This window comes from Sinocyclocheilus anshuiensis, unplaced genomic scaffold (assembly GCF_001515605.1).
Source record: "Sinocyclocheilus anshuiensis isolate Anshui unplaced genomic scaffold, SAMN03320099.WGS_v1.1 scaffold45, whole genome shotgun sequence".
NCBI lineage: Eukaryota > Metazoa > Chordata > Actinopteri > Cypriniformes > Cyprinidae > Sinocyclocheilus > Sinocyclocheilus anshuiensis.
This window is the reverse complement of record NW_015536467.1, coordinates 333,810-346,977: the sequence shown is the minus strand read 5'-3', so window position 1 is coordinate 346,977 and position 13,168 is coordinate 333,810. Positions and strand designations below refer to the sequence as shown.

The following is a 13,168-nucleotide window of genomic DNA, read 5'->3' as shown; positions in this document are numbered from 1 at the left end:
AATAATAATAATAATAATAATAATAATAATAATAATAACAACAACAACATAAAATAGTAGTAATAATTATAATAATAACTACATGCATGCGTAGGTATAATGTTTTGTTATACATTGTACATTATATCCTACTATATCTTTAACAGCATTAGTTAACATTTAACAATGAAACGTTCTTCTAAAGCATTAATTAATCCTAGTTAATTTCAGCATGTACTAATACATTTTTAAAATCAAAACTTGTATCTTTTAGTATTTAGTGTCCCTAACATGAACTAACAATAAACAGGTATATTTTTGTTTATTAACTTAAACGATGATTCATAAATACTGTAACAAATGTATTATTCATTGTTAGTTAATGCATAACAACAACAATAATAATAATAATAATTATTATGTACAAAATTATATGCAAAAATGTTTTAATTTTATTATTATTATTATTATTAATATTATTATTATATAGGTAAATTGTTCCATCATGGCTATTGATGTTGATGGTTAAATTAATAATAGTAATAATTTATTATTATTAGTAATAGTAATTTATGTATAATTTATTCATTTTCGTTGTATGAATTTTTTTAATCTTTTTTTTTTTTTTTTTTTTTAATTTTTTAGTTGGACTTACGGGACCATTTTATATGACAAAAACTGAATTAATTTGAGTAAGGTTTCAGAATTTAAACCTTGCATGTAAAAAAAATCCAGTTTATTCAAAACTGTTCACAAACAAATTTTTCCAACTATAAGCTGACTCTCTATGTTGACAGTTATTGATGGAGATGAATTACCTCTGAGATGTATTTTTGCTCTCCTCTCATCACATCTCTAGAAACTTGATTTCCAAGCCTGAATTTCACAGTGTCTATCAGCTCCGTCGCATGGGTGGTTGTTTATTTACAAGAGCGCTCTCAGCCTCCTCTTTTCACCCTGTAACATCTGTCTGTGTGGGAGACAGCGATGGAGACCTCATGTTCCGGTATCTCTTAGTATTTAGTGTCCCTAACATGAACTAACAATAAACAGGTATATTTTTGTTTATTAACTTAAACGATGATTCATAAATACTGTAACAAATGTATTATTCATTGTTAGTTAATGCATAACAACAACAATAATAATAATAATAATTATTATGTACAAAATTATATGCAAAAATGTTTTAATTTTATTATTATTATTATTATTAATATTATTATTATATAGGTAAATTGTTCCATCATGGCTATTGATGTTGATGGTTAAATTAATAATAGTAATAATTTATTATTATTAGTAATAGTAATTTATGTATAATTTATTCATTTTCGTTGTATGAATTTTTTTAATCTTTTTTTTTTTTTTTTTTACTGTTTAGTTGGACTTACGGGACCATTTTATATGACAAAAACTGAATTAATTTGAGTAAGGTTTCAGAATTTAAACCTTGCATGTAAAAAAAATCCAGTTTATTCAAAACTGTTCACAAACAAATTTTTCCAACTATAAGCTGACTCTCTATGTTGACAGTTATTGATGGAGATGAATTACCTCTGAGATGTATTTTTGCTCTCCTCTCATCACATCTCTAGAAACTTGATTTCCAAGCCTGAATTTCACAGTGTCTATCAGCTCCGTCGCATGGGTGGTTGTTTATTTACAAGAGCGCTCTCAGCCTCCTCTTTTCACCCTGTAACATCTGTCTGTGTGGGAGACAGCGATGGAGACCTCATGTTCCGTTACCTGATAAAATCTCGCCAAAGCTAGTCGAGTTCAGAGGCTCGTGTAGCTAGCGCTCTCCACGGTACACTTTGTACTGCTGCGTGTGCATTCGAGACTTCCACCTCACAGCTGCTTTGTTTCTCTACCTCGTCTCACGCGGCCCTGGGCAAGCCTGCGGTAAAAACCTGAAAAAGCCTGATCTGAGGTTAGACTTCAAACACGTTTGCTTTCTATTGGCGACCAGGTGTCAGACCCGACTGCAAAGCTGCCTGGGAAAGTCGGAGAACAAAAACCTGAAGAGCATAGCAGTGCATTTTCCCCTTTCTTTCTCCATCTACTCCTTGACTTCTCGCTCGCCCCCTCTGGCATTTCCTTTGAGCGCATCTTAAAGTGTCAAATAAAGCTTCAGCCCTGTGTTCACTAGCTCAGGGACTCACTTAGTTCTTTTATGAAGCCTGCGAGTTTATATCTGCATTTCATGTCTCTATTTTTAATGGTTTCTCTTCTGTTCTTGATCTAACATGCCATTTTGTCCAATTGGATTATCTAATAATACGCCGTGATGGAAATACATTTTGCCACCAATTGTAATGTTGCTATAGACACAAACGCAATTCAAAGTAAACATCACGAGCTGCTTGCGTTGTGATGTAATTTCGCCCACACAGATGAGAGGATGCCAGAAATGTACCACACTTGAAGTGTTGATGTGATATGCAGCCGTTTTTAATTTCTTCTCTCTCTTTTTCTTCTGAAGGTATGGAGTGACTCCGGAAAACATCATCTTGTACGGTCAGAGCATAGGGACAGTGCCGACGGTGGACCTGGCGTCCCGGTACGAGTGCGCGGCGGTGATCCTCCACTCTCCCCTCATGTCCGGCTTGCGTGTGGCCTTTCCCGACACACGCAAAACCTACTGCTTCGATGCCTTCCCGAGGTAAGATCCAAACATCTGTGGACCATAATACAATGCATGAGAATGCAGACTCCTATAGCTACAGTGTTATTTTAGTGTCCTTGAGATGCTATTATAGTTTGTATTAATATTTTGAATTATTTTCAATATATTTTTTGTTTTCATCATAATTTAGGTTAAAGTATTAGTAATTTTGTTTTTATTAGCTTTTTTTTTAAATGTCTATAGTTATAGTAAACATTTTTGAGTTTTAGTTATTTTATTTTACTACAACTAAATGAAAATAAGAAATGTTGTTTAAAGAAAGGTTATTTTTAATATTTAATTAAAATTGTTTATTTCAAGTTATGAAAATTATGTTTTATGGAATTTTAAGTTCACTATAAAAACCATGCTATACTACCATTCAAACGTTTGGGCAAAGTCTTTTTTTTTTTTTTCTTTCTTTTCTTTTCTTTTGAGAAATTAATACTTTAATTCAGTAGGGATGCATTAAATTGAACAGAAGTGACAATGAAGACATTTTGGATAATGCTTTAAATAGTCCATTTATTAGTTAATGTAGTTAACTGACATTAACTAATGGCACTGAATTAAGTAGTGCTACCAACTTTTAATGTTGTAAAAGATTAAATTGCTTTTCTATTGCAACTTTTTTTTTGAATAAAACTGAAAAATGTCCATGTTAACATATGTATTAGCAGCACAGGTGTTTTAATTTCGACATAATCAGAAATGTTTCTTTCTGCAGTAAATCATCATATTAGGATGATTTCTGAGGGGTCATGTGACACTGGAGTAATGATGCTGAAAATTCAACTTGTAATAAATTACATTTTGAAATATATTCAAATAGAAACCAGCTATTGTAATATTATTTCTCAATCAGTTACTGTTTTTTACTGTGTTTTCGATCGAAAATGTAGCCCTGCTGAGCATAAGAAACTTTGAAAAACTAAAAAGCATGCTGACCTTAAACGTTTGACCGATAGTGTGCATGATCTCAATTTTTATGCATCGTTGTTTTCCAGTTTTGAGTGCAAAATGCTTTAGATGATCCATGAATGGGCTTCGGGTGGGTTGTTGGCATGTAGCATCAAACTAATAACAGCCTGAAGCTGCGCACAGTTCACCACGGTATCCACACAGATGCTAGCAGGAACATCAGGAAGCTCAGAATGGCCTCATCACTCATACAACAGGGATCTGAACGAGTCGAGAGTTTAAACCGAGTCGACACGGTAAAGTTTCTTTGACACAGAGAACCACAGTTACATCCTGTAAACCTCATCCAGCCGTCATGCTTTGTTCCTTTACCTCCTCTTTTCCATTTGTACAGTTTATTTTAGCTTCCACACTCTTTCTGAGGTTTTATAAAAGTGGGAAGTGACTTGCATTTCACCATGCTGAGCTAGAAAGTGCTAAAAGTGAGCCATTTGCCTTCCTTTCAGCAGTTCAGGCGATGGCTTTCAAGTGCCTCACTGCTGTAGCCATTTGGGGTTTTATTTTTTGCTTCAAAGTGAAAGTTTTTGCATGTTTGTAGAATTGCCAGTATGCAAACTGTTACCATTTTCGTTCTAATTATGGAACCTATATGGTGTATATACGGTAAAAATGTTACGGTGGAGGTTCTGATATACTGTTTATATTGGAGTATCTCTATATCCATATGGCTATTAGTGGACATTAGTTCATAGTTAATATATAACCCTTTTTAAATGCATTTTTAGGTTATGATTTTGTGGTGTAACTAAAAGCAGAGGCACTACTAACTTGACCTTTATTTTGGTAGTGACAGTAGTTTTTAAAGTAGTCTTGCTTTTTCCATTTCCATTTTTTCCATCAATTAACGCAACAAAATGCTGCATGTGAAGCACGCAGCTTTACTGCTCTCACATAGCATGGCAAATGTTCGTTACAGTTCGTGTACATGAACAGGTTTAAAACTGGTTTTAGGTTTTTTGTGTTGCGGAATATTTTGTCAAATGCTGCTTTTCATCGTTATTTTTAATTTAGTTGTATAAACAAGGGTGTTATATTTAGTGTAAATGTATTCAAGGTTGAGGCTGTCAGCAGTCTTAATTTAGGATTATTTATGTACTGTTAAAGTATTTTGATTTAGCTTTTATTTTTATATTTTTAGTTATTTAAATTTTAGTTTCAGTAAATTTAGTATTTATACTTATTTCAGTTGGTTGCTAAGGTAACATTCTTATTTTCTTTTTTAATTTTTTTATAATAATATTTTATTAATAAATTAATACAATTAATTTTATTTTATTCTTTGAAAGAAATGTGTACTTTAATTCAGCAAAGATGCATCAAAAAGTGACCGTAAAGAAGAAACAAATCTGTTCATTTCAAATTTCTATTCATAAAAGAATCGTGAAATAAAAGCTTTGCCATAAATAATATTTTAAAATATATTCAAATAGAAAAGTTATTTTAAATTGTAATAATATCTCACGACATTACAGTTTTTACTGCATTGTTGATCAAATTAATGCAACCTAGAGACTGCTTTCAAAAACATAAAAGATCTTACAGACTCCAAACCTTTTAATGCTAGTGCTTCTGTCATATAAAATGCATCTGTGATATATGCAGCAGATGCTGGACATGTGGATGGTCTATAATTGCAAAGCATAAAAAAGAAAAGAACAGCTAGTTATTGCATTGTGCTGCTATTATAAGATCAGAATGAGGGAACTTAAATACTACTCCTAATATGACAGGTCTGCAATTAACACAAGACGTGACTTATACAGTATAAGAGCACAAATACACTCGCACACAGGCTTTATTTCAGTCTCTCTGCCATGGACAGAAACTTTCATCCATTATGTCAAATAAAACCTCCTGCTAAGTCCTCTCAAACCCGAGAATTGCAGGACGTCTGCGCTGACAGAAGCTGTTTTGCTTGGACAAGTTGTCGTGAACTTCTATACGTGTAATTGCTCTTAAAAGCCGTCCCTGTAACCGGTCACGAAAACCCTTGATCGGCGGCGTGAAACTGCAGTTGCTCTCGTACTGTTAAATTACACAGCTTGAAACATGTCAGATTACACAGATTATCTTCAAGGATTCCTGGTAAAATCAAAGTAGTTATTTTGAAACCCCCTGTCGTGATAGCTGACACCCTTGACTGTTTCAGAGAACGTGCATCGCTTTTCCCAGAAATCTTCGGGTGAGGCGTGCGTTACCTCTGAATCTCATTCCCTTCATCTCTGCTGTAACCTCCGCGTCTGGCTGCCGAGATAAAGCCGGTGAGAAACGGCTCACCTGTGCAGCGGAGGAGACCTATATTTATTCCATGCTAACTTATATCAGTCATGATATTTCCTCATCACGACCCGCAAACCGTTTCGCTTCAGCTTTCTACAAGTTTGTAATAATGTCTTTTCTGTCACTTATTCCCCTGCTGCAGTTTTCACATGCAGCTTAATTTTTCATGTTGCCGAGATGTTTAAAATCAGACCAACAAAATACGTGACTCACTAAAGTGCTCTTTTAGAAGAGTTATCAAAATCATCATAGCAAGTGGTTGGTGCACAGACAGGAGTCGTTGTTGCATGTCACGAGACGTTTCTCAGTGCCTTCCTGCTTTTAATATTAAATGTTTTGGCAGAGACTGTAAGAGGAGACAAACCGCTTGTAGACAAATCACCGAGAGAAACTGTATTGCTCTACTGTTGTGAAGTCTCACATTTCAGTTATCGGTAAAACCAATGCCATTGAAAGTTTGGGGTCAGTACAATTTTTAAAATGTTTTTGAAAAGTCTCTTCTGCTCACCAAGGCTGCATAATATTCCGAAATATTGTTGCAATTTAAAATAACTGTTTTCTATTTGAATGTTTTAAAATGTAATTTATTCCTGCGTTCAAAGCTGAATTTTCAGCATCATTTCTCCAGTCTTCAGTGTCACATGATCCTTCAGAAATCATTCTAATATGTTGATTTAAACAGAAATAGTTTGTTTTGACCAATTTAATGCAACCTAAAAGTATCAATTATTTTATCAAATAAAATCTCACTAATTCAAAGCACAGTGACCTCAAAGAAATTCTCAAATTAATTTTTGGACTGTACAAGTGTATCAGAGTTTAAATGGCCACATATAGTACATGCACAATTAGGTAAAGCGAGAGTAAACTGAATTTGCAATTAGTGAGATTGAGTGCTTGTTGTCCGTCTAGATTTCTCAGCGTGCATCTCATAACATATCAGAGTGGGCATCTCATCCTCAGTGGTAAATGTGAGCTCTTTCTGACATGATGTCACCATCAGCTGGAGCTTGCATTTAAACTGGAGCATTTCAAGTGCATGCTGCTTTTTCTGCATTTCAAAGAAGTTGCTATTTTAGGGCCTTATAATTTCCATCATGCGGAAAACCTGGACAGAATCACCGAACCAGTCATAAATTCATTTACAGTATAATGCGGAATGTCATGGAACTTAGCAAATTTTGTTTTTAAAATCAAGTTTAATTTTAACATTGAACATCTGTTGTGCAGCAATTTGCCAAAAAAAAGAGGAATTTTTAAATTGATTTAAATTTAGCGATCCTCCATGGGGGGCGCAAAATAATTTAAAATTAAAGTATATTCAATTAACTAATTTTATGATTGATATGTTACATTTTAAAACAATAAAAAAAATAACAGCACCACCTCTCTTGTGCGTGTTCTGAATTGATATCCTGTGTTTTGAAGTAGCTCAAGCCGTTTCTCATCATGCTGTGTGAAATACAGACTGAACGACTCAAAACACCCGACCCCTGCAAGACCATATGATATGCAAACTACAGCTCTCGGCAGGATAATTCAACCCAGTGTCGCTCTAGTATGGTTTTGATAGATGACAATTGTAATCAAGGCAAAAACGATTACAGTGGCATACAAGAGTCGTACATTAGGCGCACATTTATCCGTTATTTTTGGTGTGCAAACAAACCGTGTATGTGCGCTCTCGCCGCACTGATCACTATAACATCATGTTTCTACTTGAACACAGTTCAGTACATTCACGTAGTTGTCAAAATTAATGTACAGCGAGTGTTTTATAACGGATGCTCACCAAAGAGGCGTGTTTTGGAGTACATATGGGCATCAGACGCTCCAAACACAGACACAATCACTTGTTCTGACAGAGCTCACTGTTCACTAATTATGTCGAGCCGCCTTCTGATCGCTGAGTCTCCACACATGCAGAATGTTTCCATTTTTCATTTGTGTTTTGGTGTGTTTAGTGATTCTGAATGGATCCGTAGTAGTTTATATGCAGTCCTTTGGCACCTTCCTGTGGTCTTGTTTGGTATGGCAGGTTTACTTGTGCTTATTTGTTAAAATTACCTTATAATTGAGCCTTAGGTACTTTTAAGTACTTTTAAGTTGTAAAGAATGCCTGCAATGACATTTTTGCAAAGTATGTTTGCAAAAAAAACCACTGAATGTTTAAATCTATCTTGAATTTGTTTTGTTTAAAAATAATTAAATGGAATTGAAAAATAACAACACGAATACAAAGGTTTTTGTGAATAGAAAAGGTTGGGGGGCGGGGGATGCGGTATTAATTTGGAGAGGAGGGGGGCCTCGGAGTAAAAAAGGTTGAGAACGACTGAACTAAACCATTAAAATGGAATCCAGAAGCATTAAAACGGATGATAAATTATTCGGGAAAAATAAATCTGAATTTAAGAAATAAAACCGATTTAATAGGGTCCTAAACATTTTTTGTTACACTTTTAATACATCAATGTTAGATTGTTTTCTTACAATTCATTATTTCAATTAATTATACATATTTTTTAATTATTTAAATTTAATTTAACCATTAAATCTGAATCCAGAAAAAAATAAAAAGAGGGGGAATCCAGAAAAATTAACTTTTTTTTTTTTTTTTAAATAAAACCGATTACAAATTCCCTACTATTTTTTTCTAATATTTTCTGCCTGTTGTTTTCTTTCAGGTAAAATATTTTAAGTGTATGCCAATTTAACTTACTTGCCTTAAATGGGCTTTGGTTTCACTTTTTTGTCATTAGCTTTCGTCTTAGAATGCTACCTTTTGGCTGTGATCAGATTTCGCCCTTAAGAGGCATCACAAAAGGTTTATGGGTAACACCTCTAAGGAGCTCACATAACTGCTCATTTGGACGTTCCTGGGTTTACTCCTGGGTTTAATCGTCAAGTCGTCTTTGAGATGCTGACGGAGGTCACAGTTCTTCAATCCCTGTGTTTAAAATGTTCATGAAAGACTTTCTTGATTTGCACTTAAAGAGGGAAGGAACAGAAGGTGGTCAAAATAATACTAAAATATCCAAGTCGTTCTTTACAAGGCGTTGAAGTCAAGCCTCGGTTAAGTTGGGTCTGAATCAGAAATCAGAATGCGGATTTCTGGATTAAACGCGATTAGACGCCAGTGACTGGTCTGGGACGTCTCTTAATCGCTTATCCCGTTTTATCTGACCTCATATTTAAATCTAATTAAATTGCAACAAGATCAAATTGCAAGATTAAGGGCTATAATGGGAAGATTACAGCCGTAGCTCTCCAACAGAATGCTGTCGAGGCTTAAGAAACGCCTCAGCAGAATGAGACTGACGGAAACCTCCTCAGGTCTCATTTCTCTCACTCTCTCTGCTCCAGACCGGGTGAAATTAGCGATGGTCGGGGGCGCGTTTCATTGTAATCAAAGTGATTCTCTCTCGGAGGCAGATGTTCTTTTTCTCGCTCTCTTTTGGGTGATGAATGGGAGTCACGGAGGCCTGATTCTCTGCTACTCTGTCAGCTCTGTCAGTGTTTCATAATGTGAGGCTACAGTCGTGAGAGATTTAACCGTCTCTGTGTTCTAATAGCTCGCCAGTCGGCCCCGTCAAAGACCCGTAATGAACACGCAGCCAGCTGACGGGAGGTGTTAATGAGCTAGCGTCTTGACTCCGGCTTGCAATTTGTCAAAAGCATTATGGTTTAACACGTCGTTCGTTCCCCTTAATAAAATGTGAAATCTTGGAGTAGGCGGATTCAAAATTGGGTTCCTTTTTTTTTTTTTTGAGCAAGAGGAGTAGAGTTATGAGGATTGAAGTGGTGGGATTAGGACTGATGAAGCTTCAAGTAAATAGTTTTTGCTTTACACCCAGTCAGATGAAGGTTGGGATAGTGCTATGGTCAAATTCTGACCAATTCTTACATAAAATCACCTTAAAAGTAGTTGTTTGCAGTTTTCTAACGTTTTTGTGAGCATTAGATGAATATTTAGATCATTATTCACTAAAAATCTAGGTCTGTTCTTAGACTTCTTTTGAAACTAGCACATAAATCTTAAAACGTTAATGGTGCTTTTGTTGTTGTTTTTTTGCATGTCTTTTTTGAGTTTAAAGTGTGGTCATTATGAAGTATTACTAATTAAAATTATATCTTATAGGGAAGAATATTGAATATATTGAGTAGGGAAGAATATAATTACAGTTTTTCTGATGTCTTTTTCATGTGTCATTTTAAAAAGTAATTTTAACAAAGTTCTGCATTTGCTGTGCTTGTTTGTATGGCTGAACAACTCTGGCCATGATTTGGTTATGATTACGAATATGACTTTACTACTGAGGATCATTATTATTACTACACAATAACTTTTTGCGTGTAAAAAGAACAGTGCTGCGCTTCACTCTGAAACATGCATCACATATATTTGAATTAAATCATAGTTTTGGGATTAGATAATCACATTAAACTGTATCATATAATTGTGCAATTCCACTATGAACTCATAGCTGCATGAACATTTTTCAAAATTCTCCTTTTGTGTTCCACACAAGGACAAAAACAGTGTTTGAAGCACCTTGAGGGTGAGTAAATAATCACAAACTTTTCATGTTTGGATGAACTATACTTTTAAAGGAATAGTGCTTTTGGGAGTTAAAAGAGGATGGTGTTTCATAATTAATTTGGACACATCTGTTATTTGATTGTTATCAGAGTGCAGTACAGATGTTCCTCAACTGTCTTGGAGAGAAACAGCTGTTTTTCTCCCTCACAACCCCCTTATGTCAACCCAACTAGTGATGAGAGATGTGTAATAGATGCCGCTCCGTCATGTACCTGGCTGAAGGTGCGTTCACACTGACTGTAGTTTGAACATTGAAGATCTTTGTTGCTAGTTTGCATTTGTACTAAACTGTACGAGCCGGCAAGCTACTGTCTGCACTAGTCGCATTGCATCATTGTTGATTACTCAACTTTTGCCACCAGCTGCTGGCACCCACGCTCAGTGGAAATCACTTACTCTTGTTGAAAACGATCGACCTGGGGTTGCTTCAAAACGCTGTTAGTGTGAACGCCTCCAAACAAACATAACACCCTAAATAATCCTCAGATTACAAGACTGGAAGCAAATCTGGTGGTGTGAGTTTTGGAAACCACCACTGCCAAGCCCAGGATTTCTCTTCCAGTTACTGATTCCAGATCCAGTGGACTCAAGGGACACAGGAGGGGAGTGTGTGTGTGACTTGGTGGGTGTTCACAAAGCCTGTTGTGAATGGACAGTCAGGCTGAATGAAAGTTTAATGACTAGCCTGTCTCTGTAGATTTGCCGCCTGCAGTGTGGCATGGTTTGAATATTAAAATGAGGCGAGGGTTGACTCCTAAAGTCAAGGTCTCTTCGAGACTGATGAGGGGTAAGGAGGAACAGAGAGACGGAGTCTCGTCTCATATCAGAGCTTGCGATATTGCTTCCCTTCCCTGCTCCATGGGTCATGTTGGCTCTGAACTCTTGAACTTCAATGAAACATGGGTGTCATTTTAACCAGACTTCCAGTCAGTAGTGTATTGATTTTTCAATAGATGTTGATTTTGAATATTTGAAACCGTTTCAATGTGCGTTTTCGACAGTATCAGTACACCAACTGGACTAACTGTGCTTTCTCGTCTTCTCTTCTCTCTGACATCAAGTGCTGGGCTATTATATACTTCACATTTTGTGACTATGCAAGCAATCGAGCAGTTGAGATATGTGACCCTGGACCACAAAACCAGTCATAAGGGCCAATTTTTTTGACCCATACAATGTTTTTTTGGCTATTGCTAAAAACATACCCAAACGACTTAAGACTGGTTTTGTGGTCCAGGGTCACATATGCTATTTAGTATATATCGGCCTTTGTGAGTGTATTGTTTGTATGCAGATAAAGTTGGACATACTTGTTTATCCAATTTTCTATAGAAGTCTCTTGTCACAGACACTTAAAAGTCTCCTTGCAATTTTCTGCCAAAATAAAGGCTTGATGGTATAGCTATTGCCATTTGACTACTGTAAAGTAAAATAATTAATACACTTAATTAAATTTATTTTATAGTGCAGTTGTATTATAGTAGTCATGTATTTATTATTATTATTAATAATAATAATGTTATTTTTATCATTAACTTTATTTGTATAGTTCTTATTCTTATTATTGGGACTAAGGAATCTTAGGGTATGTTTACATTACATTAGGGCTGCCGTCGACTAAGGATTTTTCTGGTCGACTAGTAGTCATTCATTTTAAGCATTACTCGACTAATCGCAAGTTTATTTATAAACCATTTAAATCATTATATTGAGCCTTTAATTGCCTACATAGCCTAATAAGCACTCGAGCACACGCATAAAGCTTGCCACAGCGCACTGGCAGAAGTAATGATTATGAATGTCAATGAAAAACAGTAAAGATACTGCATTAACATTTTAATAATTTGATAAACTAGTGCTTTCTTTGTTTTCGGTTTAAGAGATGAAGTCGGCGACACTTAATCTCCGCAGTATGTGGACACGCCTGTATGCATGTTTCATACAGATTACATAATCAGATAATATTTGTTTTTGATTTGGTTCATTTAAAAATAGACATTTCACTCTCTATAGATATATTTTTCATGTCTGTAAGGCAAAGATATACATGGCGTTTCACGCTCAAGTTCACAGAGATCGAGACGACAGAAAGCGCATCCTCTTTGCTTTCATTATTTTACAAAGGTGCGTTTTGTTGTTATTGTGAATTTCACTCTCTATAGATATATTTTTCATGTCTGTAAGGCAAAGACATACATGGCGTTTCACGCTCAAGTTCACAGAGATCGAGACGACAGAAAGCGCATCCTCTTTGCTTTCATTACTTTACAAAGGTGCGTTTTGTTGTTATTGTGAGTGCACACAAATAAATAGTCTTTACAGATTTGAAAGTTATATTTAGGGCTGCACGATAAATCGAAATTGCGATTAGACTGAAGCTGCAATTGTCATGCGTATCTTTCAGTGAAGCACGGTTCTGTGATCAGCAGTAAATCTTCATCCGAAAGCCAGAGGGCGCGCTCGTGCTGAAACTCCAAATACACCTCGCAGAAGAAACCCAGGAAATGCCTATAGCGGTAGCTGAATAAACAGACAATTTAAATGCTTTCATTGATTCAATGTGACTAATAAACACACAACTACGGCAATATATGGTTTATCTGAGTTCTTATTATAATTTTCATTATAATAAAGTATATCTATAATGCAATGCTAATCGA

The 13,168-nt window shown here is 35.4% G+C and overlaps 1 protein-coding gene across 1 annotated transcript in view; it reads left to right on the top strand.

Annotated features, from left to right (window-relative positions):
• Positions 1 to 13,168, top strand: part of LOC107691706 (protein ABHD17C) — a 63,590-nt gene that overhangs the window by 42,482 nt on the left and 7,940 nt on the right. Inside the window, exon 2 of the mRNA XM_016490522.1 lies at positions 2,465 to 2,644. Within this exon, the coding sequence (XP_016346008.1) occupies positions 2,465 to 2,644 (180 nt within the window). The remainder of the gene's footprint in view (positions 1 to 2,464; positions 2,645 to 13,168) is intronic.